Genomic DNA, 15,936 nt, shown 5'->3' with positions numbered 1-15,936 from the left:
TCTTCTCTCTCTCTCTTACTACTTATATATATATATATATATATATATCCCCATCTATCTATTTACCATACCCGTTTGTGTTTTGTTGTTACTTTTTTCATGTATGCGCTTTACCTTTCTTTCTTTCTCTCCCCCCAATTTTTTTTGTTTGAATCCCCTGCTTATTCTGCCGCTGCGTCCTGTTGCGTTCGACAGAGTTTTTCCTCTTCTTTTTTGTTTTTGCTTTTGCGTTATTGTTCCACGCGGACGTGTGTTGTTTTCTCCACACTGGCGTATTTTTTATTTATTTATTTTTTTTTTTTTACTTTGTTTTCCATTTTCGCCGCATTCAACGTGAGGTGGTGCCAGGAGGTCCCGGGGAATGCGACGTTTGACGGAGTTTACATCTGCGTTTTAGTTTTATCAGGCACCCACATATTTTGAGTCGATTTGGTTCGTAGCTGCGGTTTGGTTGATTTTTGGCGGTAACGCACGGCGAGATTGGCGTATGTGGCTGGGCACAGCTGTGCGGGGATAGACAAAAAGGATGACCCATACGGTGGCGAATCGCATGCCGCTTGTAGGGCTGTTGCTGCCGCTGCTGTTTCTATGGGGCTGCGTGGCACCGCGAGCTGCGGTGGCGGAGGTCTTGGCGCTGGCGATTTCGTCTTCGTCCGAAAATTGCGAGGGCGAGGTGGGCACTCCGATCACACGCCGGCAGCCAGACACGTACACGGACTATACATCAGACAACTCCACTCCCACGAGCCACAGCCGTCGCTTTGTGAACGACTCGGAGCGTGTGATTAACGGGCCGAGACACGACGTTGTAAGGGGGGTGGCGTACGCAACAAGGAAGGTATCCGGAACGGGGATTGCGGTGAGCCCGGTGGCCCTTGCTGAGTACAATGTGACGTCGAGTGCACTGATTCCTCCGGTGGTGACGCCGCCTACTGTGGGACAGCTTCAACGGGGTCCCTTAATGGTGACGCTGTCGCATGCAGAGAACACGACACTCCTCCCAAACCTGAAAATCCAGCTTCTTATAACCTACCTGCCGTCGCTGTCGACCCCATGGGCGATTGGTGCATTGCCGCCTGTCCCACCGGACGGGGAGTGGCAGCTCTACAACGGAAAAGGTGTTCTTCTTGGTAAGCCTGGTACATACATTGTGAGAGCTCGGACGCAGGATGCGTCGGTAAACCCAAACAAGTACAGTCCTCAAGCAAGCTTTCTCTATCGCCTTCAGCCACCTCTGATGTATGATGTAAGCACGGAGTGCTGCGACGATCCCCGTCGACCTGTCGTTGGACACGTCTTTACTGTGTGGCTGAGTGCCACGCTGTGGCCCTCCTTTTTATTCCTCAGCATCTCGGCAAAAGGCTGTGAAAACGAGCGACACATCCTTGACGACACCGGCAAGGTTCAAGCGGGATGGCGACAGGTCGCCTTTCCCTTTGTCACGTACACGGAACCACAACCAAGGGTCTTCGTATGTGTGAAGGAACACGGCTCGTCAGGATACGTTCTTGTGCCACGGCGGATATCTGCTGCGGACCGAAACAACGGTGTAGAAAACTGGTTTGCTGTGTCACCCAGAACGCATGGGGAAAAGTCTGAATTTGAGCGGGATAAGGCATTGACAAGGCCATCACACCGCCAATATCCAACCATTCCCGCACCCGGCTCTACGGTTTATGAGAGCACTCACCGTGAAATGGGGTGGGTGCTTTTCATGGCTGGATCCACTGTGCTCCTCGTTGGGACGCTATGTTTGCGTGGCCGCCATATCAGGGGCCGCCTCTATGAAGGCAACTCCCGCTTGAGTGGGAGACCAACTCCCACAGACGACGCTCAATGCGTCACTTTTAACTGAAGGAGGCTTGCAAACATGAAGGATCAACGATATGTGTGGCGTTTTACTCAAAAACGATTCCATTTTTTGTTTGTTTTGCTCTGAGAGCCTTGAAATGGAAGGCTTTTCTCTCATAGCTTTTTTTTTTTTGTGTGTGTGTATGTGCGTGTGTGTGGTGACGCGCCGCGTGCGGAAAGAAGCAGGACGAAAGTTGTGGAGAACTTCACAAGCTTCGTCGGGAAGAAGCTGATGCTTCAGTAGTGAAGCATAGCCAGCGGTCAAGTGTTATATATATATATCTGCGTGTGTGTGTGTATACCCATCTGTTTATAGATCTGTTTTTCTTCTTGCCTTCTCATCTCTTTAGGGAGAAATAAACCGTTGGCTCTTTTGAGTTGACCTTGTGCTGTTCGTAGTGATGGAGTTTGGGTTGGCCTTCTTTCAAGCAATTGATGCGAGTAGTCTTGTGCCGGTCCCACTCATATTTGTCATAGCTGAGCTTCTGGGTGCAGTGTTCCTAATTGTTTGTCTTGGCGTCTTGCTGCGCGTTGTGCCACCGTGCTGGGAGAGACACAAGCCGGCACTGACGCAAAAGTGGCTATTGCACGGCAGTGCCACTCGCATCAGGCTCGCTCCCAAGAAGGACTGTGGGGTGACCGTCGTGAAGGGTGCTGCCCCACCGCAACCAACTTTGACGGGTGCCAAGGAGCCTGTGGCGCCGTCGGGGGAGTCCATGTCCTCAGTGAAGAAGCGTGTGGAGGCAACGGTTTCCGTGAGTGATGAAACCTCACTCGACAATTACATTGACACGTTTTTTTCGGAGGCACAGCTGCTCGATGACGCCCTCTTAAGCACAGTCTTGAGTGACGCGACCGCGGCTCCGACGAGGGCGGCTAGCGGAGGCTTTAGAGCAGCAGCAGCAGCGAGAGGCCGAATGTGGGACTTTGGCGATGGTGATTAAGACAAATATTGGAGTCACAGCACTGGTGGGAATAAACTAAAGGGGGTGGGGGGTTTGTCGCCAAGAAAGACAGAAGTTTGAAGTCCCAGTGACTGTAGCCTTTCACCATGATTCCGTGTATTCATTTTCCGAGAAGAAACAACTGTGCAACGGGGGGCTGCTTGATGTCCACAGGCACAATCTTTGCAGCTCCTACCTTTCGTACTCCGATACTTTGCATTGCGGTAGCATCGGGGTTGAGGAAACGTTCCTCACACTGCGTGGAAGAGTTGGGTCTCCGTTGACGCTGAGGATTTGTGCTTTGGGGCTTGTGGACTGCGGAGAAGTTTTGTGTCTTTTGTTTCTAGCGGCCGTGAGGGGTGGTAGCCGCGAGGAGGCGAAGCGTAAAGAGGAAGGGCAACAGAACAGGGAGACACCGACGAAGTGTGGCAAGTGTGTGCCATTCCAACTCGATAAGCATGCACGTTGAAAAGGAAAACAAAGGCGCGTGTGGTGGCTTCACTCACCCTCTTTAAAAATCATACTTTTGCCCTTCTTTTGTTTTCTCCTTTGGAAATGCAAAACTCCTCTCTCTCTCTCTCTCACACACACACACACACACAAACGCCACGCGCTTGTGCGTGACATTTCCTCATGCTGCTGTGGATGGAGGGAATGCAGGCGCCTACAACCACCCCGGCGGGTGGGACCGGATCATGCTGGAGCATACGCTGAAATAATGAAGCAAAAATGTCAAGGCACCAGACAATGTCTGCCTGCATGCAATGCTGCGTAGTTTGCACCATTGCTACCTTTTTAGCAAAGTAAAAAAAAAAAGGGGGGGGGTCACGCAGAGAGGGAGAAAGAATGACTGAGAGTCGCTTCAAGGGATCGTAAATTTCCGCAGAAGTAGGAAGAAGAAGAAGAGCCACGAGTGTATTCAGCATCGGTGTGGGCGGCGCATCTCCCAGACACACACACACATTTTTTACTTTTGCTTTTTATTGGTGTGTGACATTTCTGCATCTTTCTCTTTTTGTGTGAACCTTTTTCTTTTTGTTTGCTTTGCTTTGCTTTCTTCTCTTTGAACTTCACCATGTGCCAGCGGATAAACTACAACTCCACACGACAACGGAAGGAAAGGGGTATAAGCGAGTCCGCACTTTATTTATCTATTATTTTGCCCTTCGTACTCTCCTACTTCTTCGGTGGGTTTTGAATGAATGTGCCGATGCCGGATGTCGCCGAGATGTTTGTGGCGAGCGACTGTGACGCTTGTCGCGGCGGTTTCATTCTTTTGGCTACTGGCCTTTGATCTCGGCACCCCCGCCCTCTTGGAGGAGGATTCGGCAGTCGGTGCGCATCGCAGGACTGCCGCCTTTTTTCTCCATGCCTCCATGGACGCTGCCCCGCCGGTGGAGGACCGCGATGCCTACTCCTCCCTCTACTGCGTGGGACACAAATTTAACGATCCACAGAGGGCTACTGCGGCGTCTTCGTCGTACCCGGGCGGTTCCGTGCGTGGGCGAAGGGAACCAGTGGACGGCGCCGTGGAGACAGAGCGCGTGGATGTCGTGGTAAATGGTGTGTTCCTGCCGGACTTTACGGACAATGAGAGCTCAACGGATACGGATATAACTCTGGGCTCTGCTGAGAGTTATTTTTATCCCATTTACAATCGCACCTGCCTGTACACGTTTGTGTATTTTGACAATAAGCGAAATAAGTTTTTATTTTATCTTCAAAACACATCTACACACCGTCGTCTTCTAGCTGCGGGGAAGCTGAAGCTTCCACCCGTGTCGTTGAGTTCGAGGCCTCTGGAGCTGCCACGTGTAAAGGCGAAAGCGCTTCGACAGAAGTCTCAGTGGGCCTTTACCTATTCTCCAGTGGTTGTTTTGGGTAGACATCCTTGTGAGCAGGTGAAGCAAGCACGACGGAAGCGACAAGACGAGGTTGCTGTGCCCTTTCATAATATGCTGGTGGCATACTTTGTTCCAACTGTGGCGCCATGGAACTTCGCTCACACGCTCCTATGTGACCTATTTGGTTTTTTTTGGGGTTCCATGGAACTCCAGCGCGTGTTTGCTCACACATTTCCCGCTGAGGTAAAGTTTCTTTCTGAGGCTCTGCCAGAGGCGCAGCTAATCGCCGCGTCGTTTCGTTACTTTCCACAGCATAAACTCCCGAATTCAAACAAGGCGTTTGCGTTCATGTCTCGGCGACCGGCAATATATGACCTGGCACTTCCCTCGGGCCTGTACCGAGGACTGCTGGCAGGTACGGGGACAAAGAGCTGGAGTTGGGTGACAACCGCCTATGCGGCCAGTGGATCTCCAGCGCTGTGGTACGCCTTTCGACACTACATCATACGCCATACAGGGGCTCAGCAGCCTTCCCACCGCAGTAAGGCTTTCCCTGCCTTGTCTGACCCACAACGTCCGCTGCGCGTGTCGATTTGCCACAAAAGAGACAAGCGCGGTATTGTAAATGATGAGGAACTTATTCTTTTTTTGAGGAAGCAATTTGGATCGGCGATGAATAATGTGGAGTTTCTGCTGGAGAGTATTGTGAGCCACAGTGCGAAGGAGCAGGTGGAGATGATGTTGGCAACGGACATTTTTGTTTGCAACGAAGGCACCTTGGCGACAATCTTCTTTTTGATGAATCCCGGTTCCGTGTTTGTGGCGATTCCGCTGGTGTATCATTTGCCACATCTGCACCGGCACAACATGCCATCTCCGGACACCTGGTGGTCGCTTCCGGATCTTATCCGTGTGGATCCCCGATTCAACACGGGTGGAAATATTGACTGGTTTCCCCCGGCTATCCCATGGGTGCGCCTCACCTGGTACAGTGAGATTCCGCTTTCAGAGACATCGATTCAGCAACCTTTGCGTGGGCTGCACAACTATATGCCTGACTACAATGTTCGTATAAATCTAGAACGTTTTGCATCTGCAATGCAGCGGTCTATTGCATTCGTTCGAGGCCGAGGCACGTTGTGGAATGTAAATTTTGCTTCAACGCCGTCTAATCAACATGCGGCTTCTCTGAACGTTGGCCAGGATGCGGTGCACTCAGGCGTTGCCTCGTTTGAGGAGAGGCATCAATACGTTACAGTTTCCCTGGAGTCTACCAATCTGACATATATCGTGAATAACATTTCGCTTCGTCGCATATTTTACTTACATGAGAGTCTTGCTGAAAGCCATCGCTTTCGCGGCCGAGCTCATAGGCCACCGAATTACTCTGTTACGGCGGACCAATGCCGTCGTTTGCTGCATCTGCGTCCGGAACTTGCGACAAGCTTCAACACGGCACTTTGCCGCTACGGTATGAGTTGGCTGTGCGAATTGTTTGTAAATGGTCGCTACCCTCAACGTTTTTTTCATGACAAATGGCGACTAAGCCATGGACGGTGCGGCGGGGAGGAGAGTTGGCCGGAGTACTGGCGGCGAAGGCCAGAGGCATTGCGTAGAGCCGTTATGGCGCGGGCGGCAGAGGCGAGTATGCCTTTGCTTGACCTTGGTGAGGCGACAGATTATTTTTTTGATATGCGGGAGCAGCTAAATCTATCGCAGTATCTTTATTTTTCCAGGGAAGATCTTGAAGCAAGCTATCGTGCTACGAACTTGGGCCCTCACTTGAAGGTCGAGGAGGATGCCGTGCAGAGGTTGTTCGGTTAACTTGCACAAATACACACGCAGACACACATAAGCGTGTATGTATGTATGCGGTGCTATGGAGATGATGACGTTGTGCGACAGGATGCTCTCCAGAATCCTTTTTTTTTTTTCGACGTTAATTCCGTTTCTTTCCTTCCTTCCTGCATATCCATGGAATTGGTTATACACACACACACACACGCACATACATCTGTAGATATACACCTTTGGTATGTTCTTGCTATTGCTGCCATTTGTGCCGCTCCGTCTTTTTATTGTCACATCCATACAAATATATATATATATATATATATATATATATATGACTTATCACTGTGCCAGCATCCAACTGTTTCATCTCTCTCTCTTCCTCTTTGTGTGTGTGTAGTAGAAGCCTGAGTGAACCACTCTTTGTGTTTTCTCACTTGTGGTAAATAATACGGGATGATCATGCAGGGCGAAGGAGGTCAAAATAAGGAGTATGCACAACGTATCATTGGAACGGCAGAGGTGGCGAGGGAGATGCGGGAGGGAGGAGACGCTGATCTTAACGCCACGAATGTGGTTCTTAGCGAGACACCTCACGATGCCCCGCGAGGGAAGTGGCAACGGATGGACAGGGGGCTTAAGTTGACACCCGTTGCGCCAGTGTCGCCACAAGTCAGTCCCCAGATGGGGCAGTGCAGGGAGGAACACCGCCGGCTAGTAAATGAGGATTTTGTTACAGATCCGATTCGTAAGCTTATACTCTACGGCAACTTCCCGCACAAGTTGGTTGTGAACTGCCTCATGCTTCTATTTATTGTTTTGCTTGCTGTCCTGTGCCACACGCCAGAGGCGATCGCCAATGAGGAGCAGCGCAAGGCCGTGCTTCACTCGTTTGCAGGAGAGAACTATCTTGGGAAGGACAATGGTAATGTCAAATTTCGTCCCACGGTTTATCTGCAGAAACGCGAGGACGTTTTAAACGAGATTGAGGGGTTTGTCAAGGTCTACTATGCCCTTTCAAACGCCTCCGTGAGTGAGTTGAACTATTACTACTATACAAAATCCGAGGGCAAGGCAGCGCATATGGGGCAGTTGATAGGGAGTGAGATGACAGGAGTTCCTGCCTGCCTTCACGCCATGGTGGACGGAGCGGCGTCTGGCCCCGACGATGCAGCGGGTGCGGTGCGACTTGCTTGTGTGGTGCCAGTGTCAATGGAGGTGGATGCTTACCTTTACTCGCAGCGGGAGTACGGAGGCCCCGCTACACTGCGACACTTTACGGCTGAGCTGACAGAAGAAAATCCATTGGGGCCCTTTTCCGCGGACAAGGATGAGAATGCGGAGGGAGACATGAAACAAGAAAAATATAGTGAATATGAGGGAAGAGGCGTAAACCCCTCTGCAACAAAATCGCCTGGTGAGGGTGATCCTCATACTGCTGGAACGAAGAAGGACGGCCACGTGCAGGCGATGTGTGCCCCTCGGTATGATGATATCACTGGTCTGTACTACAGCCCCTGCCGTCGAGCACTGGACGCGAATGCAAAGAAGCCCACTCATGGCACGGGAGACAGCAATGCACGATTTATATTTCCATTGTTGGACAACGTCAGACAAATTCGACTAAAGGCCTCAATGCGGCATTTGACAGGTACCTCATTAACTCCTCAAGAGACAGTCAGTGGCTTTGCAGTCGTTATCTATCACTGGACGATTGAAAAGATCTTCTCCTTTCATGCTGGTGGTCTGGTGGAGGTGGAGTTTGTGGTGTCCGTTGTCACGAAACGCTTTCATCCGGGCTTATATTCACGATTTTTCTTCACCGCCATGCTGCTGTTCCTTGCTGTATTTGACATCATTTTACGGTTACATGCACTGCGGCGGATAAAACTTCACCGGCGAAGCCTTGCGGTGTCGCAGGATGTCTCACAGGAGGGCGAGGATTTGGACTCCGTTTGCCACCAAAAAGGTATGGACGCTGTCACGCATGCCGGAGGGAATGTGGCGGCCCCCGATGCATCACCTCAGACAGAGTGCAACGCCACTGCGACTCGTACGACGCCGAATGCCTCACCACAGTTCCCACAGCCACAAAAGGCGAAGTTGAGGCAGGTAAAATACGTCCCAAAGGCCGGCTCCTTGGTGCCGGAGACTGTGTACACTGACTTCTACGATGCCTGGCGTGAACAACTGCAAAGCTCAAGAGGGGAATCTTGGCATTATACTGCGCTTGCTGCCGATTTCTTTACACTGGCGTACTGTATCACATCGTCAGCGCGACTGTGGTGTCGCGCAACTTCAGAGTGGCATAACACACTTGAAAGTATTGTGTTGGGCCTGACGGGTTTGCTTCTTTCCGTGAGTTTTCTGTCGTATATTCGGTACTTCCCGCATATGTACTTTGCGGTGCAAGCGATGCGGCGCGTGATTCCGAAGCTCCTCCTTTTTGCAGCGAGTGTGGCACCCATCTTTGTTGGGTTTTCCCTTTTCTTTTGCATTGTCTTTGGGCCTCACTCGAATGGGAAATTATCTGACATGGGGTTCTCTCTCGTGGTGCTTTACTTTGTGATGTTTGGTGACGCCATACTTCCCACCATTGAGGACGCGGAGCAGTCGGTGTACCCCATTGTGACGGTTCTTGCGAATTTCATGACGATGATGTTTATTCTCTTCTTTATGATGACGGTGCTGAACCTGGCCATGTCCATCACGCAGCATGAGTGGGGGATGCTGCGACGACGGTTTGGGGCATGCCTAAGCGCCAATAATCTTCTATTTGAAGTTCGTACCCGCGATGAGGTGAAGGCGGAAACGCTGGAGGTGGTTATTGCCAACATGGAACTTTTGCTACACATAAAGAGCGAAGAACAACAAACTGCGGGTGCAGCACACGAACGCCATGCAGGAAACGTTAGTAGCGCCAGTGGTGATGGCAGTGATGCCGTGGGGTGTGTAGCAACCACTTCACGCGCTATGCAGGAAGGTGTAGCTGACTTGTATCGACGACGCCTTGATGAGCTTACGGAGGGAGCACTAACTGGGGCTGCGTGAATGACCTTAATTGACTCACTTGGATTTTGCAAGCACATGCCTGTTGGCTCATACTGCACATGCGCCTGCACTTCATGAGCCTTGCCGCTCATCCAGATGGAGCAGCGATGCAATACTTGGTAGCAAGACATCACAAGAGAGAGAGAGAGAAAGAAAGGTAAAGAGGGGAGAGGGAAAATAAAGTGTTTTTCTTCTCACTGCACTGGAGCCGTTTTTTTCTTTTGTTCTTTATTTATTTTTTGTTTGGTTACTTTTTTTAGCAGCCATTGAGTTTTTTTTTTTTTAGGTAGAAAAAGTTTTGCCTGTACTGTATGGTTGTGAGTGTGTTGCAACGACGTCTTCTTGTACAATCCAACGCCTCAGCCTTTTTGTGTTTTTCTTGGTTTATGCTTCTGTGTGTACGCACGGCCGTGAGTGTATGTAGCTGATATTTCGCGTGTGACAATATCATTGTTTTTTCTCCCTTTACGGCTCTGCTGTTTTTTTTTTTCTTTCCTGTCTGTCTCCTGATTTTTGTGAGACGCCACCCTGCTCTTTGCGCGCAGGGCACTGACTGCATGAAGGAGAACTCTATACGGTGCGAAGCGTGTGGCGCACGTGCAGCCGTGCGCCTGGAAGGTGGTGGTGGTGCCGTTTGTCCGAGTCCGGCGGTCCGGACGGTTTGTTACTGTTACGTATGCGGGAGGTCGTTACGCCACGCCGGGTGTGCTGCGAGTGCGTCGCCGCCGCTGACTGCTGAGGAGTCCTCAGTGCGGGAAAAGGCGAGGCCTACGTCGGCAGAGTCTGTCACCTTCAACGAGCTAAGAGCGCTGCTGCGACGACGACTGGCTGCGCGTAGGGGCACTTCCCTCATCCGATGCGCGCCGTATGCGGCGACTCGCCGGGGGCCTCACTTCTCCTCGACATCCTTGTCGTCATCGTCATCGTCGTCATCGTCTTTGTCGCTGTTGGAGTTGGAGTTGTGTGACGATACGGGGAGGATAGAGTGTTGGCGCGGGCCGCAGGCGGGTCGGGAGCAAAGATCACCCGAGTTGTTGGCATGGACAGCATCGTCCTTCAACGGGGATTTTGCGGAGGCCGCCGCTGCAGCTCCTCCGTGGCTTTTTGCACGTCTGAAGACAGTTGAAGATGCGCTGGCGGAGATGGTATTCGACTTTAACACGCGGCTTGCGGCGCTGCAGGTGAGTTCCATACGCGAAATAGGCGGCTGGAGGCAACAGGTCTCGGAACTGAGGGCGGAACTTCGTGAACGGAGGGATCAGGAGACGGTGCTACTGAGACGCGTGGAGCTGTTGGAGACGAAGCTGCGTGAGCGGCACGACGTACACGCCGAGGAGGTGATGGAGGAGCAACGCAGGCAGGAGGAGACGCAGCGCTGGCGTCTCCGACTGGAGGAGAAACAGCAAGAGAGTTTGAGCGCGGCATATCGTTTGTTATGTGATACGCTTGGCGTTTGCCATGTGGGCTCATGAGGGCCAGGGGACGGACCGTTAATATTGGTTTTCCGGGGAACGGGACTTCCTCCCTCCCGCACGGCAGCTTCTTCCCTCATCCCCCTTTCGTACTCGTTTTTTTTTTTTTTCTTTACTGAACGTTCCATGGTTGCGTGAGGTCGGTTAATTACTGCGTACCGGTTAGATGGATTGTTTTTTTTTATTGCGCTTTTAAGCTTTTTCTTTCTCTTTGTTTCTGTGCCTTTGTTAATTGTTGTGTGTGTTTGCCGTCTGTTGCATGACTTTTGTTATATTGCCATTGCTTGCGCTGAAGGGGTAGTCACATCAAAGCGTGAGTAAGCGGTGGCTGGGACGAGGGAGATAACGAGCGGTGCCGCTTTTTTACAAACAAAACCGCACGGGGTGCCCGCCTGCTGCTTGCATGAAGAGTGTAGGGCTGCGACGAAGGCCGCGCCACCCGGCGGCACAGAGTGCCGCGGGGCAAAGTGATACTCCGGTGACTGTGGTATTCCGCGTCCACACGGACAGTGTTTCCAAGGCGCCTTTTCTCTACTGTCCAAAAAACTACAACCGTCCCATGCCTAGCGAGGGGGAGGGATTCACAGAGGCTATTATTGAAATTTGCGTCCCTGGTGACACGCATGTTGTCAGCAGTACCGCTGGTGGTAGCGAAGACAACATAAATAGCAGGGGTAGGGGTGCCGGCAGTTGGACTCGCCATTCTGGCAAGGATGGTAGTAGCACGGTTTCGCCGGCAGCCACAGCGATGTCACATCTCCCAATGGAGGCGACGTACCGGCTGCCTTTCTCGCTTGAGTCAGACGGAAGGAAATTGACGGAGACGGTAAGTACGGTATCGGCTTCTAGTGGTGCCGTGTCGGACTCGAACGCATTGCGACTGCAACAGAAGCCGCGACAAGAACAATCATCGCCAAAAACACGCCTTAACACTTTGTCTACTGCCGTCACTTCTCCCATGTATGATAGCTGGGTCTGCCGTGCGTACTGCTTTGGTGAAAAGGATGCGATGCACGCGAATGGCGCAATCAGCGTTCACCAGTCGTTGACAAGCAAAAGTCCGTTTATCAACGACATTGCGAAGGGCAAGGCACTGGCACGGGTGGTACCAACATATGAGGAGGTGCAAGATCGGTTTGGTTTATCACATGTGGAGTTGTCCTTTGAAAATCAGTCCGTGTCACGTGCCGACATGTTTCTAATATCGGAGGCGCTGCGGGATCGCATTCTCTACGAAGGGGAGGAGGTGGCCCTGTGCGGGTTCAAAATACGGGTGAATGAGATGCTCTGCGTTTTGCAGCCAGCTACAGCTGAGGGCTCGGTCGTGAGGGCGTCGCCGCAGGGCGATAACGTCAAGAACAGCAACAGCAACATAGCGATACTGGATGCCAGTGGCGAGCACAAGGCAGTGGACCCTGCCTGGACGGCAGCGAAGGCGGCAGGGCCACAGCGTGCTTCTCACGCTCCGCTTCCCCAGCAGCTGCAGTCGCAGCCGCAGCCGCAACAGGATGAAAAGAAGGAGCGTCGCTATCGTCGTGTGCAAAGCGGGGTTGTGACGAGGGATACGCTGGTGAATTTTCGTTCCCTTTCCGCTGTGCACTACATCATTATAGAGATCTCCAAGGAGATGTGGGATCCCACGGTTGACGGCCGTATCACGTTGTCCTGGGTCATGCAAAACTTCCTTAGGGAGTACTTCACACAGCAGTTGCAGAAGCACAAGGCATCTCTCCTCATTCAGATCTTAATGGTGGGTCAGCTGTATCCACAATACGCCATCAAGGGACACGTTGACGTCTATCACACGATGTCGATCACGCACGATTATCGCTCCACCTCGCTTGTGGAGGAGGTGGAACTACAGTGTGAGGTGTTTCTGCGCCGCGTGCTGTATGAAGTGAAAGAGGCCCTTAAAAAGCGAGCGGATGCAACGGCAATGACAAGTGCGGAAGACACAAAGCCTGTCCCTCGTGAAGCCGCCTCCAGCGTCGCTTTCGCGGAGCTCGCCGACACACTGACGGAGCAGCATCTCTTTGTTCACGCCAAAAACACCTGCACGATTGCGACCATAAATCTTGTGCTTGAGGACTGCATTCAGCGACAGTGGATTGCGAACACGGGTATTCTTATCAGTGTGGTTTCTGCTGGAAAAGGACTCTATCAAGTCACCAATGACTTACTGCAATTAACTTGTACGCGCCTCTTTAACATTGGAATTGAGAAGGTAAACATTATTTGTATGGGCCGCCCACCGCTGCACACAACCCCGCTGCTTGAATACTTCTCGGAGGATAAAACACTCCGTCCACAGTACCACCTGCGCGTGGATGAGGGTAGCCGACGCTTCTACGAGCGACCTGAATGGGCGCGCTGCTTTTTTTACCACCCCGCTGCGGACGCCACGTCGTGTGGTCTCATGGCGTTTGAACTTTTGACGAGGGATGAATGGATGCGGCGGCACCGTGCGGTGCAGGGGAAGACGTCTCACTTTGTTCCAGGCCTGGGATTGCAGATGGCGCCGCTGGAGGACGTCTTATTGCCAGTGATGGGAACACAACAAATAGGACAGGTATCCTCCACCTTTGCACGGGCGTCAGACTTGGATGCGTTCTTCACCCCAACGTTTTCTCCTGCAGTTTCAGTTCCGTTGGAGGGTGAATGGGGAAAAAACCACTCATTACGTTTTGACCACTCTTATGACGTACCCGCCACAGCGTACCCGCTTGCGCCTGTTGCTGAAACGAGCGGAGAACGTGAAGACAGAATGCGAGGCGAGAGGTTTGGTGTACGTCGAAATACTGATGAATTGTGCCAGGAGGATGATGCCAAAACGTGCACCACGCTCAAGCAAGGCGGCCGTCCGTTTCTTTTTGCCAGTTGGTACTGTCACCACGGCTGCGCGGTGAGTCGCCAGCAGGTATTAAGTCGCGAATGCATGTACAACGTCATCATCAACCATACTCAGGAGAGTACGGGGGTTGGGCGCACAAGACAGAGCAGGATGGGGCTGGAGGCGGCTGGCATAGTCCCCTGCGGGCTGAACATTCTGGACAGCGATCTTCAGAGCGGATACGTCTTCCTCAGACTTTGCATTGATACATCTGTCGCGCCTCAGGTGCGTTGGTCGCCAAAAATTCTCACAGACATGGATCTGTGGACCGTGTTGATGGGTGCCTTTTCAGGCGCGGGTAACTGCCTTGCAGAGGAGGAGCAGCCTCACTTTGTCTCACATTTGCGAGCAGCAGATATTTTTTGCCGCACCTTATCCGCCATTATGACGGACGAGCGCACGCTGATCTTGGCGTCGCATAGCTGCAAGGTGAAGTTTTTGACACCGGAGGAAGTTATCTTCACATTTCGCCCCGCGTTGTTTGTGGCCGCCGACGACGTCACACCGTTTTCCATGACCGTTGCACACGTGCAGATACGCAACAGTGTTTTGTTTGCAATCAAGCCGACAAGTCCTTACCGCTCAGCGACGGAGGGTGAGACGGCGGCCGCTGCCTCGCACAACATTACCACCGATGTGTTGCTGCGTCGGCGTTGGCAGTTTGCCCACCCCGAGTTGCCATCCACTGCGGCGCAGCAATCTCCATGGACGGCACTGTGCCACTGCAAAATTCTTCCAATTTATGGAACCATGTCACCCTACCAGCGTGACTGCTTTTTTGGCGTTCCCACTCATCAATACTCCGTCTCTATTCGAGAGAGTATGCAGTTGCTGGAGTACGTGTTACAACGGTTACACCAACAATACCAGATTGTCGTAGTTGGCTCATCTTTGGCAGGGGTACGGTGGCCTCGGGAAGACCCCACACGAAATGCTCGGCTGGATTTGTCAATTGGTCATCAGGTTCACGAGTTAAAGATATGTGAGACGGGGCAGAGCATTTCAGTTACTCGCATGCTACATAGCGGCATGTACAGTAATGTCTCTGTGACTCAGATGGTGTCTTATTCCTACCTCCTTTTGAACTATCTGCGGCCTGGCTTCAGTGTGCGCACGTTGCAGCTGGAGACACATATTGGGGCGAAGGCTGCTTTCCGATGGGAGAGCCTTGACTCCTACCTCCGCGACCGGTGTCGCTCGGAGGCGTTCCTCCCGCGTAACCCGGAGTGGTCGTTGCGTGAGGGTAAGCTATGTCTTGCTTTGCTGCCAGACGCGTTTGACGCCCCACCTGTTTCTTACGCGGAGTTTGCCGCATTTATCAACCACCGCTTTTGCGCGCACTTCACGATGAAGGGCACTGTAGGGGGGGAGGAGGATAGATCAGGTCTGACAACCAACGTGCCAGACACGCTGGACTGGCCAGACCCCATGCCTACTCGCATCATGATGCTCAACCACGATAATCCCCTGACGCCTGAGCCGCAGTGCTTGCTGGACCACAAGACAGGGCTAACTCTTTGCCTGGAGGCGCCCACGCGGAACCGCATGCTCTCCACTGAGGTGAGAATACCGGCAACGTATAGCCCCAGGTGTCACTGCTTACTACAGTTTTCGTGGTTGGTTTGCATTACACCGATAATTTCCGATTGGATCCGTTCGATTGTTGCGGGTGCTGCGCGCTTCCGACTGCGGGCGGTGCCTCTCCCTTGCCCGTGTTCGACTACAAAGAGTGGTTTCTTCGTGGTCAGGTACACAGTGCGGGCCCGAAATGAGGAGGAAGAGCCACGTTTTCGCCGGTGTTTGCTTAGTCTTCTAACGAACGACACATATCGATATTTTCCCGATGTAACTGTAATGAATCGCAACTGTCGATTGCTGCATTTTAGCGGTCTGTGTTATGTGACGTCTCAGTCGGAGGGGACGGTGGTGGCGAGATGGTTTGAAAACCCGATGCTGCGTACTGGGCAGCCGGAGCACCAGCAGTTATTGCGGGACTTCACCCAGGCAGTGCAACTTGTGCGTCGCCAGGTTGAATCACCTTGAACGACAGGAATATATATATATATATATATATATATATATATATAGAGAGA

At 52.1% G+C, this 15,936-nt stretch overlaps 6 protein-coding genes across 6 annotated transcripts, besides 12 other annotated features; all 6 read left to right on the top strand.

The window, feature by feature from the left end:
* Positions 1-23: 23 nt before the first annotated feature.
* Positions 24-48: a microsatellite.
* A 148-nt stretch (positions 49-196) lies between these two features.
* Positions 197-238: a sequence feature (A-rich).
* A 37-nt stretch (positions 239-275) lies between these two features.
* Positions 276-313: a sequence feature (A-rich).
* A 213-nt stretch (positions 314-526) lies between these two features.
* TraAM80_03300 (uncharacterized protein) lies at positions 527-1,855 on the top strand (the record flags this gene model as incomplete). The annotated part of the gene is made up of 1 exon (XM_029380276.1): positions 527-1,855. One exon carries the CDS (start codon positions 527-529, stop codon positions 1,853-1,855), a length of 1,329 nt encoding a protein of 442 aa, XP_029239902.1.
* Positions 1,856-1,983: 128 nt separating this feature from the next.
* Positions 1,984-2,012: a microsatellite.
* A 240-nt stretch (positions 2,013-2,252) lies between these two features.
* TraAM80_03299 (uncharacterized protein) lies at positions 2,253-2,795 on the top strand (the record flags this gene model as incomplete). The annotated part of the gene is made up of 1 exon (XM_029380275.1): positions 2,253-2,795. One exon carries the CDS (start codon positions 2,253-2,255, stop codon positions 2,793-2,795), a length of 543 nt encoding a protein of 180 aa, XP_029239901.1.
* Positions 2,796-3,358: 563 nt separating this feature from the next.
* Positions 3,359-3,378: a microsatellite.
* Positions 3,378-3,400: a microsatellite.
* Positions 3,401-3,829: 429 nt separating this feature from the next.
* Positions 3,830-3,861: a microsatellite.
* Positions 3,862-4,012: 151 nt separating this feature from the next.
* Positions 4,013-6,463, top strand: TraAM80_03298 (glycosyltransferase; the record flags this gene model as incomplete). The annotated part of the gene is made up of 1 exon (XM_029380274.1): positions 4,013-6,463. One exon carries the CDS (start codon positions 4,013-4,015, stop codon positions 6,461-6,463), a length of 2,451 nt encoding a protein of 816 aa, XP_029239900.1.
* A 164-nt stretch (positions 6,464-6,627) lies between these two features.
* Positions 6,628-6,652: a microsatellite.
* Positions 6,653-6,734: 82 nt separating this feature from the next.
* Positions 6,735-6,766: a microsatellite.
* A 120-nt stretch (positions 6,767-6,886) lies between these two features.
* TraAM80_03297 (uncharacterized protein) lies at positions 6,887-9,481 on the top strand (the record flags this gene model as incomplete). The annotated part of the gene is made up of 1 exon (XM_029380273.1): positions 6,887-9,481. One exon carries the CDS (start codon positions 6,887-6,889, stop codon positions 9,479-9,481), a length of 2,595 nt encoding a protein of 864 aa, XP_029239899.1.
* Positions 9,482-9,616: 135 nt separating this feature from the next.
* Positions 9,617-9,656: a microsatellite.
* Positions 9,657-9,692: 36 nt separating this feature from the next.
* Positions 9,693-9,739: a sequence feature (A-rich).
* Positions 9,740-10,038: 299 nt separating this feature from the next.
* On the top strand, positions 10,039-10,953 carry TraAM80_03296 (uncharacterized protein; the record flags this gene model as incomplete). Its single annotated transcript, XM_029380272.1, has 1 exon — positions 10,039-10,953. The coding sequence occupies one exon, from the start codon at positions 10,039-10,041 to the stop codon at positions 10,951-10,953; it is 915 nt and encodes a 304-aa protein (XP_029239898.1).
* Positions 10,954-11,356: 403 nt separating this feature from the next.
* TraAM80_03295 (putative DNA-directed RNA polymerase III largest subunit) lies at positions 11,357-15,886 on the top strand (the record flags this gene model as incomplete). Its single annotated transcript, XM_029380271.1, has 1 exon — positions 11,357-15,886. The coding sequence occupies one exon, from the start codon at positions 11,357-11,359 to the stop codon at positions 15,884-15,886; it is 4,530 nt and encodes a 1,509-aa protein (XP_029239897.1).
* A 9-nt stretch (positions 15,887-15,895) lies between these two features.
* Positions 15,896-15,930: a microsatellite.
* Between the last annotated feature and the right edge of the window lie 6 nt (positions 15,931-15,936).

The sequence above is a fragment of the Trypanosoma rangeli genome (genome assembly GCF_003719475.1).
Source record: "Trypanosoma rangeli strain AM80 chromosome Unknown Tra_15.4_contig_00084, whole genome shotgun sequence".
NCBI lineage: Eukaryota > Euglenozoa > Kinetoplastea > Trypanosomatida > Trypanosomatidae > Trypanosoma > Trypanosoma rangeli.
This window is presented reverse-complemented; position numbering and strand designations above follow the sequence as displayed.